Consider the following 26,713-nt stretch of genomic DNA (forward strand, 5'->3'; position numbering starts at 1 on the left):
CATCATTTAAACTGGGCCTCTGAAATTACTTCTGATCTTCAAACAGCACAGCTAGATATTTATTTAGTTAATTACTCTTCATATTCACCTCTGCTTGACCGCCACGAGCACTTACTGTATGGGAAAATGTGTTTCCTCTGGATGAAGTGCAGAGGAAGTTGGGAGAATGAGACTTTAAGTATTTAAAAAGTATTTAAACTGCTGCCAAAGTAAAGTGTGAAGGTACTTGGTGCCTTGGCAGAGTCTTAGAATTTGCCTTTGCTGTAATTATTGTGGGGAATGACCAAGGATTTAATATGTCTAACTTTTAAATGTACAATAATTTAGCCCAAATTCCATGAGAGTGCTATTCAAGTTACACATGTAAAGGAGTTTACCACTATAATCTTCCTTAGAAAAGTAAATGTTCTTCACCACATCTTAATCTATCACTACTTCACACCGCCTTCTCCTGGATCTCATTGCTCCCCTATCTTCCCTCTCCTCCTCCCTCCCGTCATCTCTTTATCGCTCTATTTTGGACCCAGAGGGGGCAGGGTGAGTCTCAGTGGGGTGACCTCCTTCTCCCCGCTCTGCTTGTCTCTCCCTCTCTGCTACGCTCTATCCTTACCCCAGAATTTATACACCAAAATATCATAATCATAATTTCTTGGAGCTTAACTGGAGCCTCCAACTATTTTTTTTTCTTGAATACCCTACCCTTTTTTTTTTTTTTTTGGTTGGGACATTTGTGGTGTATTTTTAGTACTGCTATTACCAGGCTTAACGCAACTGTTGCACACTTTTTGCCGTTTTGTTTCCGTTCGTCAAGGGGAGCCAAAAAGGATTTAATAAAGGAGTTTCATGTGTATTTCTACGATAAAGGATTTCCAGAACCTCTGTAGGACCGAAGGTTATCACTGAACATCCAACAAACTCAAGGGCTACAAGGTACTTTATAAAATGTTTCACTCTAGTTGAGTTTTTAAGATATTAATCTGATACTGGTGTGTCTGAAACCTGCTAAATCAGTCCAGTGGATATTTATCATTTGTATTTAGAAAAGAAGCCAGTTAAGGGTTTTACTGCTTATCTTTGTAAGGCAGGGAGCCATTTATTCTGTAATCTATATGAAAAAGAAAATGCTGTGATATGTCGTTGTTTTATCCACTGGGCACCGAAGTGCACTGTTTCATTCATTAATGTCAGTTTACAATTTTCTCTCTGTTTATATAATGATATTTAAATTTTACACTGGATTTTCCCATCTGGGACAAAATTCTTGTTACCAGCCACATTTATTTGATACATCTCTGATATTGTAAGATCTGATTTAATTGTCCACTATCATAATTAAAAGTGTCTTGTATCAGGCCTCTAAAACAGCATGAATGTGCTCCAGAAATTTTGGGCATAGCCTATGCCTTTTTTTCTGACAAGAAGAAAAAACGTCATGTTTGTGAGACCACACTGAAGTCAGAGATTAGATTCGTTGCAGTTCCTCGACTGCAAAACCGAGTCAATCTCCACTGACACTCGTGGTAAAATGTCCAACTTGAGAGCAGAAATAAATATATTTACAGCCTGGTTTAAAAAACTGTTTGCTCAATTGTTTAATTTCACACCCATGACAACTTGGGGGTGGGGAGTGATTGACAGTCAGTTTAGCCACTGGCTAGCTGTTATTACTTCCTCCTCTGTATCATCATGCTACCGTGCTTAGGGAAGCAAAGGGTCTGTATTAACCAAGCGTCGGCTAAATGCAACTGTCATTTTTGATTTACTGTGGAGTCGACATGTTAAACGGTATATCCCACTGTGAACGTCTGACGGCAGCTCTGCAGATATTTTGGCGGGAACCAGCTGATGGAGCTCGGAGCAAAGCTAACTTTGATTGACATACGTTAGGCGTGCTCTCATTGTCTTCTCGAGCAACATGGCTGTGCCCGGTATGTAGAAAAATGGGCTTTAATACCGGTCTACACAAACCAATGCCTAATGCTTCGTCCATTGTTTTATACAGTCTTTGGGCAGAATGCTAAAAGTTCTGAATGGAAGCCATCAAGGTCTTGTCAATGGGGACATCTTGTCAATTACTGTCACTGTCCTCCATTGGCAGTGAATCATTTTTGCCATAATCCCAGTGTTTCCCAAATGCTTTAAAAAAAAGAATCCTCATTGCACAATGCATGGCATGTATCAAAAAAAAAAACTGGAAAAACCTCCTATGATGTCACCCATAGGTGTTTTGAGGAGATTTTTTGGACTTTCCCCCTAATGTTGCCATGTTGCAAATGGGCGGCATGAGCAGACCTGGGAAACCAGCTGGAACCCTCCAACTTTATTCAAGTGACAATTAACTATTTTATATTAGCACAGTTATAATATTAGCATTGCTGTCTATTGATGATCTTATTTTGTATAAATAGTATAAATGGTACTTAATATTACTTAAAATGAATGTGCTCAAATCATTTCAAGTTATCACTACAGAAATGTGACCTGAAACGAGTGCTGGCAAAGCTGAAAAGAGAACTAGCAGGGCGAGGGACTCCCGTTGCTCGGCCTATACTGCTCTAAGTGTTAGATCAGGAGCCAACCGGCATGGAAGGGTCCTGAAATTATATAGTTTTGGTTTCCGGCTTCTTCGGCCGCTGGTTAACAGTTGCAACAGACCTCTCCTTTCAAATGTTGTTTCTGTGACGATTCATAAATGACTGCTGCATTTAGCTGATGTGCAAGCTAAAGCCAAAAAGTGCTTCTAGAGCAACCCACAGCTGGTCATGCCACTCTGTTAATGATCAGTGCAACAAAATGTGCGGAATGAGTAGCTATGTTGTTAGGTTTTTAGTCATAGTTCAGAAGCTGGTTGCTTATAAGTCAAGACAGTGCTAGGTAGCAACTTGTAAGGCCATGCTTCATTATGTATACATTTGTTGCTTTATACAATTTTGTTGTTGTTGTTGTCTTACACGGGATGCGGTGCTTGAAGATGAAACTCAGACGGACCTGAATTATTTTCTGATTGTTAACTGATTGATAACTCAAGACAGCTGCTCTGAGCTGTATGAGTGCTCATCGCACAGTAGCATAGTCTGCCTTTGACTCGTTTGTAAGCTGGACTGTTGGAATTTCTGTGCGGTGAAGTTAATTTCTCAGCGTGAAAAATGTGACATGTGGCGTGTGAACTTGTTGAAATGCGTGTGTCCCACGCTCAATGCGTGAAACTTGAGTCCTGGTTATGGATATGAAATCTAGCTATAGAGACAAAAAAAAAAATGCTTTTTGAACCAGGCTCTAAATATGTTTATCTCTGCAGCAAAGTATTGCCAAGTTTGGAAGGGAAAAGTTCATTGACCTCCCCTCTCAGTGTATAAAAACAGCCTTCAATTTTGATGGAACTGGTGCCATAATCATATGCTAACCTGTGTAGGAGTTGCCACTGCCATGCACCAAAAACCTGCTTGTGGGTGCTAATTTATCATGCTGATTTGTCAGAAACAATTGTTCCTCAGCCACCAAACACAAGAATCTACAGTGCGGTAAAGCAATTAGCCCCTTGTCAGACAAAACTGATTGAACAGCAACCTTTTACTTGTAGGAATTTTTCATAGCCAAAATTCAGTATTTAATTCCATATTGTAACATTTAAGTCACTGGTTCCTGGTGTTTATACTGTAAGTTGTGACTGAAACAACAAGCAGTATTTTTTAAGTCTGGTGAGTTCAAAGTATCCAAAAAAATCTCTTCTTTTTCCCTTTAGCAACTTCTGTCAGATGTGTCTCACCATCTACAGAGAGCTATAGACTTAGTTATTGTTTTTCCTCTCATTTTTTCAAAAAGTTTTTCTTTTTTCCTCAGTGCCATTAGGCATTATGTAAAAAGCTGCAAAAATAAATAATTTATAAGTATTATTTCCACTGTTTGTGCACAGAAGCTACTTGTACCACATGTGAAAACATACAGTGCGTGTCAACAATACTGCTTTTATCAGCTTATTCTTATACAAAAAATTGGTCGTGTGCTCATCGTGTGTGCCTGGTCTGTACCAAACTGTCAAGGAGACAGATCAGTGAGGGTGGAAGTGTTCAGTATTGATTTTTCTTTTACTCCGAATCCTCAAATATACCAAGTCATGCATTTTGAAATCTTACTCCATTGGAGTAAAATTAGAACTGACAGAAGAAAGAAAAACGCTGCATGTTTAAGGAAAATAACAAAGACCTCAAAATACTGTCAGATCTGGCCCATCATAGATTTTACAGTTAGGTGAATTCAAGCTCATCTGAATAACAACCAAGAGACTAAATCAGGTTCACCTGTCTGATTAAGTCTAAGTGAAGAAAATTGTAGTTCTTCACCTGACCACTAGGGGCTGGCTTTACAAGCAAGTACATTTTCATTGACCCTTCTCAAACTTCCAGCTTTGCAGAATGAATACATGTATTCACAGCCTGGTTAAATGAAGAATAAAAAAGGAAAAAAAAGGTTTTATCCTATATTTTAGCCATATCCATGACAAATGTTCATGGGCTGAATTTTTACATACCACATTAGGTAAAATGGTTTTTTATTTTTTTTTATTTATTTATTTTTTGACAACTTGTTCCAAATGCGATTTTCGGGAACAGTAATGAGGATGAATGGACAGATTTAATCAAAATGAATGTAAGGTAACATGAGTAGGCATTATAGCTCAGCCTGAGTTAAGTCAAGCTTAAAAGCTAACTTGTGGTAACAAAGCTACGGTGGGTGTGTTCCAGAAGGCCTCCAGGTTTGTTGGCATCTACCCACTTTTGGATTAACTGTGGTTGGAGGGAGTCATCACCAGCTACACACACCCTCCAACTGAAAAGAAAAGTAAATGAAAGAGGGTGTATTCTCTTTCTTAACTGTATGAGAGGCAAGTAAGGCATGTAATGATAATGGTTAGTGTAATTAAAAGGCATCACCATGCCTGATTTTCAGAAAGTTAGTCTATTCCTTCCAACATTCAGTGACTCACAGTGTCGACCAAGCTGTTGTCGCCTTTCATTTGCCCTCAAATGCCAGTTAGTAGCCTGCACCCACATTGTTCTAATTCTGTTCATTCCTCCGGTGTGGAGGAGGCAGCAACAGTTGGTGTCCGTGACTGTGCGTGAAGATCAGCCCAGCACTTAATAGCAACAACAGGTGGGCTGGGTCATATGTATCTGAGAAGGGGAAAGACAAATATTTAAAGGATAATGGTTGCAGACAATTCAGCTATTCTCAATAGCTGCTGCAGGACATGTCCACAGGGTTCAATAATTGTAACATTGTAGCGTTTTGACCCGCTGTTGATCAATATGTAGCTCTGAAAAGCCATTGCTGCAAGGCTTTGCTTGATCAATCGTCAGTTTTTATATCACATGCACGCTCAGGCACTTTTAGTCCTGTTTCTGAAATCACACATGCGGCTGCTGTTTACAAGATCGATGCTTGGCCATCTTCATCAGATGCACACACAAATGCACATCAGGGTAAGTGGGAGGTAGAATTATGGCACATTGATTTTGCAGTTTGTTAATTGAATGCAGCAACAGAAAGGTCAGTCTGAGATCAGCCGTTGGATAAAAACATGCCAATTCTTCACATTTAAGGTTAACCTGAATGATGCGTACCATATTCTTTTCAATCTATAGATGGAAAAAAAGTATGCTTTGATTAATCTTATAAGAAGGAATGTTTCCCTCATAGTCCTTCCCTTAACCTGAAAGCTTCCTGACAGCATTATTTATCTCTACCCTCATGTTGTCTTTGTCCGTGTGTTTGTGGTACACAGATGAGGACACCGTTTGCTGCATTTCAGTGTGAAATCAATAGTGGAGGGCATGATGTGGGTAACTACCTCAAGGAAGTGGATTTAACTCACATGCGTATATGCAATCAGTTTCAAAAAATAAAAGATACAATGCTGCACTTCATTTTTTATTGAGATAAAGGCTGTGCTCTAAATGTCATACTTTTATGAATAACACATGGCAGTACATGTTGTTGTGCAACATTTTTGGTAGCGCTGTTCCAATTATCAAGAGTTAATAATTGTATTCAACAATTATTAATAATTAATAAAGTAGACTATCAAATTGAATTATCAAAATGATTTAATCCTAATCGGGGCACCACCTGGATTTCCAGGAAAAATGATAACTTTAACAGCAGGAATCAGTCTCAAAATAGGGATTATTCCACCAGAATAACAGTAAGGGCTATTATTTCTGGTGAATGTTGAAGGCCTTTACAAAGTTCGGCTCTAGCTCTGTCAAACAGCCATGGTGACGAAACATGTGTGAAACATCACAAACAACTACTCATTAAAATCAATCAGCATTTATTCACATCCAGGTGTCAAGCAGATGGAAAAGCGACACCATTGAACAAATCCTGATGGCGCACTACGTTAAAACATAAAACCATCAACTAACAAGAAAAACAACAACAATAAAACGTTAACTGCATAAGGAGAATAAATCAAAACAATAAACACGTGATACAAAACGATCATCTATGGTTCAAAACAACGTGGCTGCATGTGGCTGGCCAAAGATGGCTGCGGTATTTAAAGATGGCGGCGCCCTCGCCACGCCACGTGCAATCAGACGGGATGACAAAACACAGAGTTTAAAACGTGAATAACTGGCGGAAAATGGCGCCACAAAATAAACAAACCATTATGATGCCGGTAGTTGCCGGCGTTATTCAGTAATATACGTATAGTAATTTCATCAAACATAAATTTAGCTCTGAACCGCTCTAGATTAAACTGATCGCCCAAAACACATAAACCTCACGCCTCCCGGTCTCCGGATCTGGGCTGCGGGCTCTGTCGGGGGTGATCAGGTTTCTGCCGGGGCTTTCCGGTGTAGGAGAGCTTCGTTTCGGCTCGGCTCCACCATGTGGCTCGGTTCCTCTGTCCGGCGGGGGTCCCACCGGCAGTTCCTTCCTGCAGGGGTCCTCCGGGAGCGGGCAGCCGCTCGGCTCTCTCTCTCCTGTTCCTACCTTGAAAAGAAAAGACAGTGTTGCAGCGTGCAACAGCCGGGCGATCTCTCCGGATCTACGGAGCCTCTTGACACGGCCTCCAGGTGTGGGACAGTCCACTGTAATTAGGGCCACTGCCGTTTCTTCACCGAGGCGCGGGCTTCACGGACACAGGAGAATCTGCTTCTCGAGCTGATCTGGGCACGTTGCCCGAGGTCCTCCTTGCAAGAGAAACTTAGAAAGGAGAACGTTAGTGGGAGATGGGAACCGATAACCGCCGCAGCGGAGCGGTGCTCCGAGGAATCTTCTCCCGCCCTCCCGGGGGGGAGGCCGGCCTTCCGACGGGCCTTTGGCACGAAGCCAAGCTGGAGCACGGGGATGCAGAGATTTTGAAGATCAGAGGAGTAGAGAGCGAAGCTGGGGGAGAAACAGAGATTTTGTCCTCGGCGGGTGCGTGACGTAAGAAGCGCCAGGCCAGTGATTGGACGCGCGCCGCTTCAGGCGCTGCCCCCCCAAGGCACCCTGCTCTTTGTCGTTTTTCAAGGTGGCCATTTTAGGAGGCACATTAAAGCCGATTTCGGGTTTAGCCGGCTTTAAAGTCAAATTCACATTCACAAAATGTTCATAAGCATTCATAAGTTCAGAGTTCACATGAGCACATGAACGGTGGTCCAACAATGTGTTCTTACATGTGCACTGCACAAATGAGTACTTCCCTAATGTCAAATTAAACTGCAGTTACCAGAAATGACAGTGGACACCTTTGTTCTTTGGCTACTTCAGCGGAGGTTCCACCTTGTTTCGACTTCACATTGAGTGAAAATGACCCCAACTTTACTTGTAATTTGTGTAATCTCGCCCTTCTTTTATGAGAATTTAAAGCTGGAAGAATGTGCAGAAGATAGACCACCGTCCCGTCTCAAGCTGAAAACATTGCATACGAGTGTCCCATCACTTCCTCTACGTAAATACGATGACAGTCATCGAGTGTGTCATCGGTTGATTTTCTGCCTGTTGTGAGTGCATGATCTGGGCACTTGCAGTGCACAGACAGAATTTTCAGCTTGAAAGCACTTATGCACTCAAAATAGTAAGTGCAAGTGTGCAATTTGGTGTATGGTCAAAGTCATGTGACCTAAAAGTACTTATTTGCATTGAGAGGGCATAAAAATGAATACAATAAAATCTGGTTCTTGTCAAAACTTAAAGTTAGATGACCACTTGCACATTTCAATGGTCATTATTGAACAGAAACTAATCCAAAATGTAGAAAACGTGTGTGAAAAGTACAGTATGCATCCAGTTATATTACATTTTACCATTTTTACCAGCAATGGCCTATAATTTCTGTCTGTATGATTTTGATCAGTCTTCTACATCATTGTGTAGGAATTTTGGTATATTTTCTTCATAATGATGCTTCACATTATTAAGGTTTTTGATAATGTATTCATGCCCAGTTCTCATGAGTGTCTGCAACAGCCTCTGACTGGGTCACTGCAACACCTTCAGTCTTCACTTTATTAACTATTCTGTTGTAAATTTGGTGCTATGATTGCAATCATTGTCTTTTTTTCTTTGATCCATGTTTAATCACGTTCTAGCTGCCAGACAGATTTAAATCCAGAATTCTCTCATTTCAAGAGGACTTTATTGTCTTCGTAAAACAGCACAAAGGAACTTTTGTCATTTTTAGCTCAGTCAGTCCCATCATAGTCATGGAGGTTAGGTCACTTTTACGAATCTGTCCAAGATAAACTCTTGCTTAGTCTCTTATTTGATTACTCTGTCATTTTCTCTTAATCGCCTCTACTGTACCATGATGTCCACTGTAGCTTTGTCAGCTAGTTTTACCATTGTTCATCTGTGACTGTGCAGTTATCAAAGAAACCACCAGGAGTTTAATGTTTCTTTGGCTTGTTTCTGCTGGTAGCAGGAACAGAAGCCTTTGACAGTAGAAAAATATTCCTTGAAATTAAAATGAAACTAATATTCTGACATGACTATGTTTCCCAAATTCCTGTGGCTGCAAAACACCCCTAAACCATTACCCTTCCACCACCATGCTCAACAGCTAGTATGATGTATACTGTATCTGATGATATGCTGTTGGATTTTCTTCAGATGTGTGATTTTCTTCAGATGTGTGCTTCTAAAGTTTTGTCCCCCAAACAGGCCATGCTTGTTCAGTTTGAGCCTTTGATGCAGCTCTCAGACCTTTTATAGTTTCTCTGACATCATATTCTTGGGCAGAATGGATGAGAGCCAGCTACTAATACTGTAAATGCTTCGTCTGGGCCCTCACTGAGAACTACTTGTGTGGATCTGCATCTGTCGGAGTGAACATCACACTGTATTGGTAGAGAGTCAGGCAAAGAGAGAGAAATAAATTGGCTTAAGCACAAACAACATAACATGGGCACATAATCATGTTAGCAGAAAGCAGCCCCCTTTGCAATACAATAAAAAAAAACTTGCTTTGGAGAGCTAATTTGTCTTGTACCGTGACGTAATCTCCCCACCTCCCTCTCTCTGTTTTACTCTCTTGCTGTCTTCTCCCTCTTCTACTGCTCTGGCTCATCTCCCGCTCATATCTTTCATTCCCACCTTCTCATAGACAAACAGAATATACTCTAATGAGTACCAAGCATCTGCATAAATGAACAGCTTCTGTGTATTAATCATACCGTTTGCTTCTCTGTCTTAGCACAGATTGAAGGTGGGCTTGTTTGTGAGTTTGTAGTGGGAAAATGTTGTGTCACGCAGCACACTCGCAACACGACCTGAGGACAAAGCGGACACTTCACTCCGTGGCACTGGTGTCTGTAATTTGTTTGATTTCTCGCAATGAATCGTGTCAACACCAGCGTTGACTCCTGATGAGTTTACTAAAAGAAACTGGCATTTCTAGTAGTGGGGTCAGCCATAACAGGGACCTGGAAAAAGCATTACTTCAGCAAATGGGACAAATGGGATCTATATTATTTATTGGGCCGCAGGAACAATAATATTGGGAGGAAAAGGTGGACGGGTGCAGCAAAAAAACTTGATTTCATGGCCGTAGAGAGACACAAGTCACGGGGAGTAATGTGAAATGACTGATGGCTACCATGGTTTTGACAGGAGTTGATGAATTCACAAGAGGGATGCTCGGCTGTGATTGGTTGCTGTAACGTCATGAATGGAGGAAGTAAGTATTATAGGTGTTGGTCAGAACTCAGAAGTTTTTCTGAATTTTCTATGGACCATATTCCTTTTAAGATGTACCGGTATGTATGGATGTCTGTTGAAAGGCAGAAAAAGTACATAAAAAACTGGACATTAAACACAGCCATTGAGAGTCCTCCCATCGATCCAATTTCACTCTCAGGAGGCAACTCATAAGGCAACCGTGTTTATATCTGTGGCCTGGGTGGATGGAGTCTGTGCACCACACATGATTAGGGGTGGGTATTGGGAAGGACCTCACGATACGATACGCATCACGATACTTGAGCCACGATACGATACACATTGCGATATCCCGATTATGCGATATCCCGATTATTATATTGTACATAGTTCACCGAAAAATTTAAAAATGCATTACACATCTTAAAATCCAAGTTGTATATATGTACATCAGATGATAGTGATGGATCTTAAAATCTGAGTTGCACGTTCATCAGATTATAGTGACAATTCATGGGACAAACTGAGTCAAAACAATGTTTTATTATAACTATACAAGCTAAAGTTACAACATATTTGTATATGTTTTTCATATTATTTACATCATATGAAATTAACATTAAATTTAGTATGAGGTTGCTTTAATTATGTGGCAAATGATAATAGACACAAGAAAGATGGTACTAAAACCAAGGACAGGCACAGTGATCAGTCAGTATAGATATAAATCCATAAATAAATAAACCTCTGTCCATTATTTTTCATTTTTTAAGGACAGGCAATTGTGTTATATAAAAAATTAATTATAAAATGAAATAAAACGTGAAATAAAACCTGAGCTCAGTGCAGGGCCCTCCCAGGGTTGGTAGAGAGTGGCAATTCCCAGGACTGTCACTTAGGTAGGAGCACTGGGTAATATAATGGGAAAAAAATCGGGGATAAAAAAATAAATAAATAAATGAAAAAAAAAAAAAAAAAATTTAAAATCGATATTCAAATTTTGAATATCGATATTGAATCGGCTGGAAAAGTATCGCGATATATTGCCATATCGATATTTTTGCCCACCCCTACACATGATGGAGAACTTTTACAACTGCTCTTGTGTCTTCAAGTTGAAGCAGTAAAGATTTGTACTTTAGCCATTAAGCTTTCACACCAAGACATGAGCTCACAAGTATGCTCGTCAACAAGTTGATTATAATGTTAAACCTAGTTTGAGCAGGACTGTTTGCGCTTTGACACTTCACAAAATGTTATTTTATTTTTTTAAGTCGGTGCTGGAAAACAAGGTTGCAGAAGAAACTTTTATAAGAAACAGTGATTCTGCCATTGGGGTTATCTCAGCTCTGGCTGTGGAGAATCTTAAGTGGGTGTGTGAAAAAAAAGCAAGCTCTCGAAATGATTCTGATAAAGTACTTGAACTTGCTGTGTGTGGGTGTAGCAGCTCACGCTTTTTTAAAAAGTTTCAAAACTTGACAGGAATTTGAATTTCAGTCTTTATCAAATCTGACCATCTAAAACTGCATATACTTAAACTTAAAATGATCTCTCTCTGTTCTTGTTCTCTTCTTCTTTCTTCAGATCAGGTCATCAATGAGTGCTCAGCCCAGCAGCGGGGACGCAGTCCCTTCGTCTCGGTCCAGTCAGAGGTCATTTTTGGACGATGTGATTTTAACCTTCAGCTCTCCGATGGCCTGGTTGCTGATTGTGGCTTTGGTCATCACATGGTCAGCAGTGGCCATCGTTTTGTTCGATCTGCTTGATTATAAGACTTTAGCAGGTACACAGTATTTACTGTTATACACATCGCCATCTTTATGTTGATTTTATTGCATTCATTTTTTTATTTTTTGGTCGTGTTACTTTTAGGATTTTTATTTTTTCTACCTTTTTAAAATGTTATAGTTTCTTTGAAAATGTGATTATAATGTGTTTGTTTATTATGTCTAATGAGTATTTCCATCCAATCATGCATTATTCATTTTCACATTCCAGTCACACGTCCATTTTTCATCTGAAAATCTTTGAGACATTTTTGAACCAGGCTTCAAAAGTGCTTGTCCTGTCATGTCGGTCATAATTTTCAACAGCATCCAAGTGCTCAGATGTGAGCTGAACGCCGTCATTTTCATCTAAACGGCACACATTCGTGACACAAGCATTAACATTTGAGCCTCTTTAATGCTGGTTGTGTGTGAAGAACTCACTTGACCAGGAGATGCTTTGAAAACATGAAAAGATTTTCCTGTTTTTCATTTCGAGGAGTGCATTTTCCTCCACTCACATGTTCAGTTCGACCTTGACGATAATTAGTCCACCATTTAGCGGATTAAGCACCTGCACAGGAGCTGTGTGCATACCTCCTTGTCTGACTCATCCACTGGTAGAATGGATTGAAAAGGTACCTCATGGTGTTAATGTTTGCACTAATAACAGTCAAATAGTGATAATTACAACAAATGATTAAAAGAAAGAGCTTAAAGGAGACACATTAAACCTCTTTTTTTCAAAAGCCGACTTTTTCTGAGGTCTTAATAAAATGTCTATGATATAATTTGGTCCCAACATCACACAGCACAAAAGCAGCTACTGTATTTCAGCCAAGTCCAATAGTAGCGAGATTTACGTGATGACTCATGCAGAACAGTCCAAAAGCCACTATTCAAAACAATGAAGATGGTTGCAGAAAAACACATTGGATGATTTTGTTTTTACTACAAAACCCACAATGGTCATTTGCCAGCTTTCCTGCACCACTGCACTCCATTTTGGTCTTTTGTTGGCTTGTTTGGTTGTCTGAAGGCCTGTGTTACATGCCTCATTTTCCTGATCTTCCTGAGTTTATTATCCGTCGTTTGTACTGTCTCTTGGAAGTGATCCAATCCAGGAGAACCAGACTCCTTTGCATTGAAGAGGTAAATAATTAAGGCCCATTTATACCCCAGTTCCATACGTTTATACCTTCGTCTGTTTGTAAGATTTTTAGATTTCTAGGCTAGTAAGTAAGTAGCTGTAAATTTAAGAAAGAAAAAAAACAACCCTTTGGTTGTATGATATGTACATAGTTTTATTCGTAAAGGAAATTATTTTACATGTCGTTCTATAGAGGAAGCTACTTACTTCTGTCACATTCTCCAACATATGAAATTTCATAGTTTGCAATCACACAAACACATAAATCAATATATTGACATATACAGAGCTCTTGTGACAGTGAACTAATTCATGGCCAAAGTTTTATCTGTACCCTTTTGGAGACAAAGGAAATGAAAACGACGACGCAAACAGTGGTAGAGTGTGACATCACCAAACAAAGTCTGTGCATAAATGCAGAGTTCTTTAGTATAATTCAACCCGTCCCTGCATCGAAACATAAATTTCACTAATTTCTGCCAGAACGCTTGACGGCCTGAATATATCAGCATATTTTTGGTGTATGCCTCCTTTTGAGACAGGTATTACATTTTGTCGTTACCCACTTCAGAGCTACAGTAAATATGTGATATTTAGAGGAGCTAAAGAGCGGGAAACTGGATTATTCTACTTTGATCTGGGCCTGTGATATCACAGTACATGGTAAATCTGAACTCCTCGCTTAATTATATATTTCAAGTCTCATGAAGCCCCAAACAATGAGACAGAATTCTGTTATCGGGACGTTTTGAACTCGGTATTCGCTTCAGACAACCAAACATTTGCTTTCAAGCACAAAAAAAAGCAATCATAAAATGTCCCTTTTTTAAAGTATTAACGATTGCTTTGATATCCTGGTTTAGATGGACTTCTATGCACTGCTGAAACTGATATCAATTTTCTTTTTCATGTGGCTTGTTATCTACGTTTCACAACTTAATTGTTAATTGTGATCATAACACATTTTCAGTGATTGCATTTTAATCACCTTAGTGCTCATAAGCTAAAAAAGAAACCACCCCTGAGCTTGCAAATGAAGTTAATGCAACAATTAAGATATCACACCCAAACATATGGAGTGCTGTTTAACATAGTCCTCATTGGCTCCATGATCAGTCGTATAAACCTGCACAAACCTTTTAACTCTCTACAACGATCAGCCACAACAGTAAAACCACTCAGCGGCAGAGTCAATATCTTTGATTTTCTCATTACGGTGGTGTTTGTCAAAGAGGAGGATTTATTACACAGCAAGAGAACTGTCCTTTCTTGAAGCTGATGGGTTCGAAGAGCCGACTCTCAGAACAAAGTTTAAGGCCGATGGGGCAGAGCTTTTTTATTTACACTGTCTTCCTTTGCAGTTTCTTCTGTTTATTGAGGTTTAGGCACTTCTTTACATTTTTAAAGTGATTAACGGTGAAACTAGATTTCACTTCCTGCCTGAACTACCGCAGTCATTTTTCTTGGGTTCTTGCTTGTCTGTTGTTGGGTGTAGTTTCCCATCATCCTCCAAACAAGGGGTTAATTAACGTAAAGTTAAGATAATTGTCCTGAGATTGATGTTATTGCACAGGTTGCACTGTTTTTTTTTGGAGGGGGGGTTGCTACTAGTTGCAGTCTAGGTGGCAATTAGCACGTGGAGTAAGAGTGCATGACAGCTTTCCTTTCACAGAACTCCAGAGGTAATTTAGAAAGAATTAAAAGCAGCCAACAGAGACACAATGAGGTTTTTAAGATGGAAAAAGGTTAGGCGATGTGTTTTCTTGTGTGGGCTTTGAGAACCTTTTATATATTGATCGCTGTAGAAATAAAGAAGTGCTTTTTAAGTATTTGTGTAAGTTAAAAACATCATGCAAAGCATTTTGTAGAACCTTGGAAAAGAAAAGCCTATTAGTTTGCAGCATTTATTGTTGGTTCAATAAACCCACGACTGTTCAGAGTTCTGCAAGTTAATGGTTTAATCTAGTCGGACTGACAGCTCAGCTGTGTGATTGAGCTGCAAAGGTTTTCTTTTGGCAATTAAAATGTTACATTTATGAAGAAAATAAAAACTAATAACACTGGCCTTCTTTCAAGGATGAGCTCACTTTCCAATCATTGAGTGAAAAATCCATTAGTCCTTTTTGAAAAATGAATGTTAGTTCCATAAAGTTTGTATTTAAAAAATTGGATTTGATGAACTTCAGTGACCTGAAGAAATAGTTAAGAAAAAAAATATTAAACACAACAGTCAAACTGCCTCCAATTCCACAATCCATACAAAAAAATACAAAGAAAATAAATCAACAACTTGTTATATTGTAGTGCTCAGCTCAGACGTTCACTGTGACGATGCCTTTCTATCATTCTACTCATACCTGCCTTTTATCACTCCCACCACAACACATCTCCATGTATCTGGAGTATCCTACGGTGTGTAGGGATAGTCCTGCTTCACGCATTCGACATAGTCATCTTTACCTTCTCTCCTCACTTTCCTTCTTTCTTCACCTCCCCCAAACCCCCACTCCACCTTCATGCTGTCCATCTTCATGCTGTCAATCACCTCCCATCCCACCCAAAGACTACACATCATACTGTGACGATCCCGTGTGTTTATCATCTGGTAAAAACAACAACCACCACGACATCTGAACTACAGTTTGACTGCACTGCCTGCTTTTAGCGCTCTGCGTGTGACAGATCAGTCCAAGATATGTTCAATATTCCACTTTGCATTTGGACTTTTAAAGGGTAAATCAGCACAAATTAGCATAACAACTGGTGCTCTTTAAGACCTTCCACCTGTGATTTGTTTTTCTGTTTCCATCAGCCTTGAAAGCCTTAAAATCTGCTGCTAATCACAGATTAAAAGGAAGCCACTGAGCATTTTAGAGTTTTAAAGGACAAACAACAAGTGAACGTGGTGTTCAGCTCTACAATGTCACCTCTATTCATAATGTGTTTAGGTTTTCCTGCTTTTGACAACTCATGGTGAGAAAAAGCCGATAAGACAAAACAGTCAATAGCAAATTCAAAAGTAAAGGACAGTCACAATTTAACACACGACTGAACTATTAAAACAAAAATTCCAAAAATAAAACGTCCTTGGGCCAATTATTAGATTGTAAGAGGTGTAAACTTTTTTATGGATCTGCGTCAATCAACCAATGTCAGAACAGATGCTATTTTAACACAAGAATTGAAAAGTGTGGATAAAGTCCCTACCGACAAACCAAAGTCAAAGTGTGTAAAAAAAAGGGCTATTTACACACCAGTCTCTGTCGGTCTGCTGCCATAAGTCTGTAAAAGTCAACTACTGATTCATACAAACTACTTCTAATGGATGTCATTTTAGCTCTGTTGAAGGGGAGTTTTTCCTTTCCACAGTCGCCTGGTGCTTGTTCAAGACTCGTGATTGTATTGAAGAACGGTTTTGATGCACTCTATTGATTTCTGTAGAAAAACGTTAATAAATATTATTTTATTGGTTAAGGATTAATTGAACATTTGAAAATTAGTTAAAATTCCCTGAGATTACATTTTTCATGATGTGGGGCTCTATAAATATAGCTGAATTGAGACTTGAATTTTGGCATCTGAGCTCCACTCCAATCAGTCACTGGGCATACAGTATGTAATGATATTCCGTAAACTCCGAGCCTACAGATGGAAAAAAGGGACAGGATGAGACTTTTAGAAGTGGCAGCAAGCTTGATGGAGATGCACATCAGAATGCTTGTGAAAGACAAGTACCTCTCCCTCCTTAGAAAGACAGAGTCATTTGAATAAGTCACACCAAGTGAAGGAGGCAATCATAAAATGCTTCTCAAGAACTACCTCTCAAGGTAGTCATGTTTCTTAAGTTTTTTATTTGTTGAACATTTTTTACCCCAACAGAGTATATTTAAGATAAAACTCAAAGGTTATGTAATGTGACTATCCAATCCAAAACAGACACTCTGAGAAGGATGCAGGGATCTGAAGGACAAAACATAATTGCACTACTGCAGTACAGTGATGTTTGCTTCCTTTTTCCAATGAATATACTTTCAAACATACACTTTGTTTAACATTTTGCAGAATTGGATTTTATGATGGTGAGGGTTTAATGCTCAACAGAAATATAGGCACCCTGCCTCACCCTCTCTCTGCACCAAGCAAACAGAGTCACAGGTAGATTCAGGTGCTACTGGTTATACAATCAGTCAGCCCCAAAGACTGTAGAAAACAGTGGACGTTCATGTGACCCATTGTTTTCTGAAGAGCAATTTTGAAGCCCGTATTTATTTTATACAGAGAGCCATCATGTTTCATGAGAAGCTGGTTAGCTTTGGCTCCTAACTCCATCAGCCGATCCCCAACGAAATATCTGTAGAGCTGGTGGCAGAATCAGCAGTTGTGTTTAGCGAAGGCTGGGTTAATGCGAATGGGAGGTTGCTAAGCTAAGTAGCATGATAGTTAGGGATGAGGAAGCGATAAGGGCTAGCCATTGTCTGAGCTGATTGTCAATCAATCATATTACAAATAAATGCCAATGTACTATGCTTTATATAAACTCTCTTGGCGTGGTAAAAAAAATATTCACCCCCCCTCAGAGTTGTCATGGTGTGAGATCAAACGATTGAAACGGAAAAGTTTTTCTGAACCAGGCTGTAAATATGTTTATTTCTGCTCCAAAGTAAGACTTTTGAGTCAAGGAAGTCAATGAAGATTGACGTTCTTTCGCAGCCAGTCTCTAGCGGTTAGTCGAGGAACTGCAATGAATATTCATTCAGCCTGCTTTGACTCTCCCAGATATTATTTGTGGTTAAAATTCATAAGTGAAACTTTATTTGTATCCACACAAATCAATTTTCTTCCTCACCCACCAATGACCTGACTGAAAGACTCTCTGTGATTGACAATTAATTAGATCTAGACATTTACTTGAGTTGAGTCATGAATAAATTAACCCCCAAAGGGTTCAATACAATAAATCTATTTGGAGTATGTTTGACCTAAGGTATATGTGCAGTAGAGTCCACGATTATCTCATGAGCCTTAAATCGGATGTTTTTCAGTGCTGATTTACCTTTTCAGCATTAGTGACCTGATTTAATTTGCAAATGTACATATTCACCAGAAATCTTGTTCTGATCTGTCGCCAAGTGTGTTGAGTGTTTGTCAGAGCTCTCATCTACAGATGGATGGCAAACTGAAGGTAATAAAAAATGTTGGATCACAAGTCTCCCAGAAAAGCTTCAGTCGTCTTTTCCATCAAGGAGCTTCAATAAGCTCATAAAACACCACCTAAGTGATGCATGTCACTTTTCTAAATAGGGAGTGATGTTAATGGTTAAATCTCTCCCAAAAAGGGGTGAAATCTGACTAAAGAAAGGCCTTGTTATTTGTATAGTTTCATGAATTGACCCATTACTCCCCATGTGGCAGCATTTTCTTAACACCATGGTTTTCCACCCATCTATTCAGATTCTTTTCATTTGTTATCCATCAGTTCAAGTCAACTCAGCATCCGTTCTTGTACTAACTATGTGGAGCTGCATGTTTGCTTTTCTTTGGTCTGGATCTTCCATTCCTCATCGAGGAAGAATGACTCTGGATTCTGGATGTTAATTGCAGCCAGCCTGTCAGCTGGTTGGAATTTTAAGGTTAGGAATCATTAGTGGAAATTAAATAAAATCTTTAAAAGACAAACATAGAAGAACAACACTGTGCCTGACAGAGATATACTGTAACTAATTTGCCCCTCATTCAGAAATCACTATGTCTAAGAAGCAGTTTCACCAGGTGAAGGAGATTTGAAGGGGAAATGCACATGAACACCAGATGCACCCTGCACATTTTAGTTATATTCCATTTCCTGACACAAATATTTGCAAGGTGAGAGTGGCAAAATGCTGCACTGCATCTTTAATCGCATGCCTTTCTTCCTCATAAATAACATTTTAGTGAAGAAGATCCCTGGGTGTGTATGGGCATAGCAACAGGGCAATTTCTACATTATAGAGGACATGCAATTATTACAGTTACAAAAAGGAGAAAAAAAAGCAGGAGTAGAGGGATTTTACTCATTTCATGGGGCATAAATGTGTATATGCATCATCCTTGCATTATGCCAGCAGCTGGTCCCCACAAAACTGACAAGAACAAGCATTGGTGTGTATGAAAAGGATGTGGATGCAGAAAGAGGAAGATAAAGGCGTAAACACTGGCTGAGGCATACCGTATTGAAAAATACAGCAATTCAGGGGAGATTTAAACAGGCTGAATAAAAAGCAGCAGGATGTCAGCAAAATGCAGAAGTTGTAGGAAAGACAAAGAAGCGAAAGAGAAGCTGGTGAGAGTTTAATCAGTTGCCTTCTTTGAGATGGGGGTTCAGGAAAAGTGTGCAAATGCAACTATGACAGGTGCAAAAACAGGAATCTGTAGTAAGAACATGTTTTGTTTCCTAGTGCAGACATTACTGTGAAGATTTTAAGGTAATCCCACATTACCAGTCTCCTTTTTAAATTAGACACATACATATAAACGAACAAAGACGCAGGCATGTATCATTTTGCTTCCACATCGAGCTTAGATATATATCTTTAAACTGCTCTATGCACTTTCTTTCTAAAGTTTCCCCATTTTTCAGAACCCATTGGGTTTCCTTTTTGTATCTTTGTGGCAAAATCTTTCATCTTTTTTTTCTTCAGTGCGTCATCTTTTAAAAGGTGCCAACTAAACTGCCCATAATAAAAAAAAAAAAGACAACGAGACTTGGAGAAACTTTCAAAGGAAAACTGGGCTTAAAAAAGACTAAGGAAGAGAACTTCAACATGAAAGTAAAACTGATGTTAAGGTTGAGTTGTGTTCTGAACTCAAAGGCAACACTCAGGAGACAGGAACAGATTAAGGCCCTGTTAGGCGTTTTAATTGTCCAGAAAATCAAGAAGAGTAGTTACAATCCAGGCTTGTGTAGGTCGGTGGGCAAACAAACAATCCAGCCCAGTGTCCGTACTGATACTTGCCAGGTGATTCTATGGGATGATCTGGCGAGGAGTGGAAGGAAGGCAGGTTACTTGAAGACTCTGGTGTTTATTGGTAAATGGATGCAGGTGTGCAGTGCCCAAACTCAGCCAGCTCACCACCAGGAAGGAAACTATGAGGCCACATTTACACATAGCCGGATATTTACAAAAACGGACACTTCCCCCTTTACGTTTTGAAAAATACCATCATTTACACGAACCCGCATAAATACGCTGTTAAGGGTGCTATGAGAAGCCAAACCTACAGGGGGCAGTGTAACGAGAAGCATAAAGTCATGTTAGCCAATCGGAATCCTGGAAAAAACATCAACAAATGACACGAGTAACTACAGTGGCCAATCAAATTATAAACACAGGTCGCACACATGACGCTGGTGACGGTTCTGTCGCATAATGTGACGTTCTGAAGCCTAAATGTCCGTTTCCCTCTGCTTACAAGCAAACGTAAAGACGGAGTTTTTGCAGATCTCCACTTTGGCCGGAGTTTTCAGAAATTATCGTTTTTGGTGACTTTGAGCTTCATTTTCGTGTAATCGAACGGCCAAAACGCATGAAAACACCACCGTTTTTGCTACGTGTAAACAAGGCCTGAGATGATCCTGAGTGTCTAAATGACAGAACGGCGATGGCGCAATGGGTAGTGTGCAGAATGTGGAGGTGGCGGGTTCAAAACCGTAACAACTGAGAGATGAAATCGAGTTTAAGGAGACAAAACGGAGGAAAGGACCCATGATTTTTGAGATAGAAAGAGAGAGAAACACACAGAATGACAGAGAAACAACAACAAAATAAACAATTACCAAGTGAAATGCCTGTCTTCGGTTCCCAATTTCCCCTCACAATGTGTGTGAAGTGCCAATCAAAGAAATGTCAGTGCGTTAATCAGTTGTTTATGAGGCTCCAGTAGTCTGTGGAACTCCTCTACACCGGGAGAGAAACAGGGAGAAAGTGCCTTCCACAGCATTTGGGAAATTAAACAGATCTGCAGAGAAAATCAAAACAATGCAATTAGCACTTCAGGGAGACAGTTGTCATAACACTGACGCAGAAGTGATGAATTTGCCAATTAATTTGTTCCTCACAGGAAAAAAAAAAGAAAAAGCGTTTTAAAAAAAGATCAGTCCCAGAGATAGCAGTTTGCACCAAGGTCAGGGTGCAAAAGGACGGATAAAAGCCGGGGTACACAGCTTAAAAATGCTGTGGCTAAGTGGCTATGTGTTTCTTGGAATTATTTACAGTCAGATATGTGGAGTTTCAATCATCCATCCATTTGTTTATTCACTAAATACAAAGATTGCTTCTTATCTTTATTCACCCTAGGACTGTGCTGCACCTCAATATAACTGGGGACATATTAGGTGTTTCCTGGAGTGATGGAGCACCATTTTGCAGGATCCTGGAGTGATCCTGCAAAATGTACAGTTGCAAAGAAATAAAATAAAAAATCATAGGCCTAAGCCAAAACAATTTTTCAATGAACCACCTTTTATAAAAGGTGGAGACAGGAGGTTTATTAATGTTGAGATTTTTTTTTCCTGGGGCTCAATTACGTGTCTCCTTTATCAGGGACAGCTCTGTATCTATACATTTTCTGAACTTATACACGACAGAAATACATCCATAGCTTGAGTTAGTCAGCGAGTGCAGTCTGGAAAAACTGTTAGGTGGGGGGTGGTGTTGACCTGATGCTGGTCTAAATATGCTGGCAGGAGATGACATTTTTTTAGTCATCACAATGTCTTGTGCATGAGTCATTTCAAGTGATTCATTACCACGGTTGTAGTGCATGCAGGCAGCACACAAAAACTCAGCAAACGTCTCAGCCTCTTTAACCTTGACCTTGTTGCTCCAGTTTATTTTTCTTTTTTTTCTTCTTTTTTTGCTATATTCTTCTTTTTTATCTGTGGTTGGCAAACAGCAAAAAATTGTGCGCCATCGGCACCAAGTGGTATGGGGTTGTAGATTGCTGAGTCAGTGGATCCCACCGAGTCCGTCACTGTAATGGGGCCACAAAGGTTCTACACCGGAGCCCTGCCAATGCAAACCTGCCTTTTACCCTCACACCAAATCTTCAACTCTAGTGAAAAGAAAATACTTTTTTTTGGTATAGTCTTTGTATTCAAATTTGTAAATATTAGTTTTTTTATATGTTTAATTATATTGTGATATATGTTTACTTATGAGAGGTGTATTTATTTTTTCATACTCTAAGGTAGAAGTCTCTACATTAGCAGCACTTAAAAACAAAACTTTCTAGTTTTTCCTATTTATATTCTAAAAATTAATGGTTTGTTATTTTGTATTTTATAACTCAAATCGTGTTTAAAAAAAATATTTTTTGATCATTCTGTAAGGCAAAATGTGTAAACAATATCCAAATTTTTCTCCTGAAATGTAAACAATATACTTACAATATTCACACATAACACTTAATTTTCACATCCACACTTTACAGCAACAGTGAAACAAGTTATTATTATTATTATAACGCCTACATTTAATACTCATCTATGTAATTTAAGTTTAATTGTGATATATCCCAGCTGACATTGGCAAAAGTAAATTGCCACAAACACATCAGAGGCCTAACATGCAGACAGCAATCAACACTCACACTCTCTCCTGAGGATAATTATGACCAATTAATGGTTATTTGTAGTCATGGATATTTATAACTCTTAATGAAGTCCTCAACAAAGTATTTGTGTGATCATTCATTAACCATTTTCCTTCATTTTCATTATAGATTATTTCTAAATGTTCTGCAGCTGTATTTGAAAAGATATGGGGACACACATCAGTCCGTCAGAGCGGTCCTCATGCTGAATTAGAAGTGGCATAAAGAAAGCAAGAGCCATGTCTGTAATTACCGACTTTAATTACAACCAACTCTTGACTTATCTGGGAAGATGTAGGGAAAGATTATCACGTCTTTAATGGATGTACCATTAGAAAAGTACGACCAGCATGTTTCTGGGACATGTTTTTTGTTTTTTAACCTGCCTTTACTGTCATGGAAAAGTTGGTGAGTGACAATGCCTCATATCTATACAGACAAAACCAAAGGTGGAAGAACAGGTAACAAAGCGAATCAAGAGTTTTTCCGCATTGTTTTTGTGCGTATGTGTCTATTGCTGTGTTTTAATTCAGCATGCCTTTTGCATCATGGAAAATGAAACCTAATATATTCGAAAAGTGTCTTTTGGTTGTGTGATGTTTTTGTTTTTCTTAATCATACAGTATATGCAGCATTACAAACGCAAAGTTCTAAATTTGGCCCTGTATGCATTTGTGAGGGATTGAAAACATAAAAAATACAGGGAGATGAAGGCTGCTGATCTTTTATCTTTGTATGACTTCCTGTTTGGAGATCCTCTTTTGTGATATGCATGTTTTCGCCTTTCGTTTGCCCACCCTTTTCATTTGTCTCCCGGCAACATGCGCTTCACATCTTGCCGTCTGTGTTAATGTTGTGTTTGTGCATTTCTCCCACTAAGGTGTCCCTCCTCCTTCTGCTGCTCCCAGGAGAACTTTAAAGATAAGAGGCAAGTGGAAATACATCACATTCACTGATGAGTACAACACTTAAATCATGTAAAAAGCAGGACTTCACATGTGTTGTGACTATAGCACATACTCTATCAATACAGATGTGGCAAAAAAGGGTTGAAAAAAACAAAGATAAAAGATGATTAAGGGATATTTCATGCAGTGTGTGGTCTGTTGCAAGAATTACAAGTGTCCTTACTTTTACCATCAGCCATTCAGCACATCTAAATGAAGAAAAGCCCCTAGAGTCTTGCTTGGTATAGTTAAAGATAAGGAAGAAATTAATGGGGACGTCTGGACCGTCTTCCAGGTGCCTGTCTTTACTCCGACCCCAGATTGATATACGATGAGGAAATTTAAGGCCCATGAATTTGTAGCAAAACAACATGGATAAAATACAATAAAATAGAGTAGAGTAAAATAGAATAAACTTGACTGATTTATATCTACAGTGCCCAGCGACAGCCCCAAAACATCACTGCTCTAGAGGAGATCTGCATGGAGGAACGGACCAAAATACCAGCAACAATGTGTGAAAACCTTGTGAAGATTTACAGAAAACATTTGACTTCTGTCATTGCCAACAAAGGGTATATAACAAAGTATTGAGATGAACTTTTGTTATTGAACAAATACTTATTTTCCACTATGATTTGGAAATAGAATCTTTAAAAATCAGACAATGTGATTTTCTGGATTTCTTTTTTTCATTTTGTCCCTCATAGTCGAGATATACCTGTGATAAAAATTACAGGCCTCTCTTATTGTTTTAAGTGGGAGAACTTGCACAACTGGTGTCTGACTAAATACTTTTTTGCCCCACTGTATATGATACAAATTAGATATTTGTGTTATGGCACAAAAATTCAGATCTTTTAACAGAAATGCCTCCAACCCTAAGGTGAAACAAGTACTCAGTTTCAGCCCTTTTTATCATCAGTGGCTTGTTATTGTAACTTTGACTGTTTGTGTTATCAGTGAAAACTTTTGTCAAATCTGAGTTGAGAGCAATCCTGACCTTCCATCCAAATTCTTCGCATCAACACAAATAACTTAATCAACACAAATAACTTGTCTGACTCCCCAGGATTTAACTTTGATTTCCATTGGGCTATACCAATGGGCACAAATAAATAAATAAAACTCATGCATGAGTTGTGGCATAAAGCCCCCTCCACTGCGATTGGTTCGGTACACTCTGTACCAGTGGAAATTATCATGAGGCAGGAGACACATTTCATAGGAGCAAACTTTATGGGGGTCAAGGCCAAACCAGCAAGTATTTGCTGCGACCAAACGATTATTTTATCTTAGTGTGAGAACATAGTTTTTACTGAGTAAAAGCATAATCAGTGAATGATACTAAAACCAGGAAGTTAAGAAACAGCTGTTGAACCATGGTGTCAAAAATGTAAACATAAGAAAAATCGAATAATAATTAGAAATGAATCTCTCTCATGAAAGACAGTTAAACTCCATAAAAAGTACCTCGAAAATATTTGTTTTAAACTCCAGACTTAAGTTTTGCATTTTTGTAATCATACGCTAAATTCTCTAATCTGTATGTGTGTTGTATTGTGTGTCTGTATGTTTTTTAGGTGGAGTTCGTCCAATAAAATCAAGCCTTGCTGGAATTGATGCTCAGGAGAGCACCGATTGGCTGGGGATGATCTGGACATTTGCAACCAGTTTAATAGCTCCTGATGAGGAGGAGGAAGGAGGTATTCACCAGCTAACTGAATCCCTCACATGTAAGAAAACATCATCTCACACTGATTAACCATCCAATGACGATGATGAATAACGATTAATGACCTAAATACAATGTCCTACCTAACATTTTATAAAGGGCATGGTAATTACATGCTCCAAATCACTCATTACTTCCTGTCAGAAAATTAACACACACTGACTAATACAGTCATGATGAATATGACACTAAATATGAAATTATTTAACTAGGAGAAGGTATCCTACGAACTTTTGTCTTAAAATCTATATATCGTCACAACCATTTTGCACTAAACATTTTGGTAAGAGGTGCATTTAAAAGCGGGGAACTTTTATCCCACCGTATTTCAAACTAAAATTTAGAAAATGCTCTTATTCAGACTTCCAGCAAGTGGCAGAAAGATGTGTCCTTCAAAGCTACTGCATGGTGAACATAAGAAACCAAATTTCAAGAGAGAAGTTCATGACCAAAGAAATAACAGACAGAGCAGATCTAAAAAATAAAAAGGTGTTTCTTCTAACAGAGAACTAATTCTGCGTGAAAAATAACAATCATCAGAAGTAATCTACCTTAGCGACACTTTGTAAATTGGAGACTGATTAAATTTCTTTTGTGTTTTTCAGCCTTCCATTCAGAGGAGCTCTGAGGATGAGGAGGTGGAGAGAGGAAGAGAATGAACAACCGTGGAGAGCCGCGAGGGGGACATGGACATGAGGGATAAGAAAAGCTGAAAGAGAGGAGTGTGTGACAAAGATGGGAGAGGAATGTTTTTTTCTGTCTACTGCTAGTTGTAGTTTAATCAATAAAGACTCTCAGATTGAAACCGTGGCTTTGGATATCTTTTTATTTTGACACCAGTGTAATATTTTTTAGATTTAGAGAAAGCGTAAAAAGTAAGAGTGCTGATTGAATCTGAAGTGACACAAAACGCGATAGATGAAAAAGAGAAAAAAGTGGTAGATGTCATGTACAGTAAGTGGACAGGTAGGTGTGGAGTAGGAATAACGGAGACCTTTCAGGTAGAAGTGGGACTGCATGAAGGATCGGTCCTAAACCCCATTCTTGTTTTCCAAAGTGACAGATGGGTCAGATAAAGCAAGTGGAAGAAAATCTGGAGAGGTGGGGATATGAGCTAGTGAGAAGAGGAATGAAGGTCAATCACAATAAAGGCTGAAATATGCTTCTGCGTCACACCAACGCAGAGCACACGCCGCAGCCGTGACGCCGTGCTGAACCCTTCGGACTTCTCCGTCAGTCCATTTGGTCGCGGTGCAGTACCCCCCGCGGCCACTAGTTAGCGATCTTTTTCTGAATGGTTTATCCGACTTTTTCCGGTCACAGTAAATCAAAGAAA

General features: G+C 39.1%; 1 protein-coding gene across 6 annotated transcripts; it reads left to right on the plus strand.

Annotated features, from left to right (window-relative positions):
• The first annotated feature begins 498 nt into the window (after window positions 1–498).
• On the plus strand, window positions 499–26,182 carry trdn (triadin). 6 transcript variants are annotated; one of them, XM_061746933.1, is made up of 8 exons: window positions 499–930; window positions 10,102–10,168; window positions 11,734–11,932; window positions 15,629–15,670; window positions 23,133–23,156; window positions 23,576–23,623; window positions 25,226–25,348; window positions 25,983–26,182. In XM_061746933.1, exons 2-8 carry the CDS (start codon window positions 10,160–10,162, stop codon window positions 26,003–26,005), a joined length of 468 nt encoding a protein of 155 aa, XP_061602917.1. In that variant the 5' UTR covers window positions 499–930; window positions 10,102–10,159; the 3' UTR covers window positions 26,006–26,182. The 6 variants fall into 6 exon arrangements, with proteins under 6 accessions (XP_061602917.1, XP_061602914.1, XP_061602919.1 ...); XM_061746930.1 differs by having other exon boundaries at window positions 510–930; window positions 25,226–25,378; XM_061746935.1 differs by lacking the exon at window positions 15,629–15,670 and having other exon boundaries at window positions 510–930; window positions 25,226–25,378.
• The last annotated feature ends 531 nt before the right edge of the window (window positions 26,183–26,713 follow it).

Source organism: Cololabis saira, chromosome 18 (genome assembly GCF_033807715.1).
Source record: "Cololabis saira isolate AMF1-May2022 chromosome 18, fColSai1.1, whole genome shotgun sequence".
NCBI classification, from domain to species: domain Eukaryota; kingdom Metazoa; phylum Chordata; class Actinopteri; order Beloniformes; family Belonidae; genus Cololabis; species Cololabis saira.

Coding starts and splice junctions, on each gene's coding strand:
- trdn (XM_061746930.1), top strand. Junction 23,157..23,575: donor AACCAAAGGTGGAAGAACAG/GTAACAAAGCGA, acceptor TCTCCCACTAAG/GTGTCCCTCCTCCTTCTGCT. Junction 25,379..25,982: donor GCTAACTGAATCCCTCACAT/GTAAGAAAACAT, acceptor TGTGTTTTTCAG/CCTTCCATTCAGAGGAGCTC.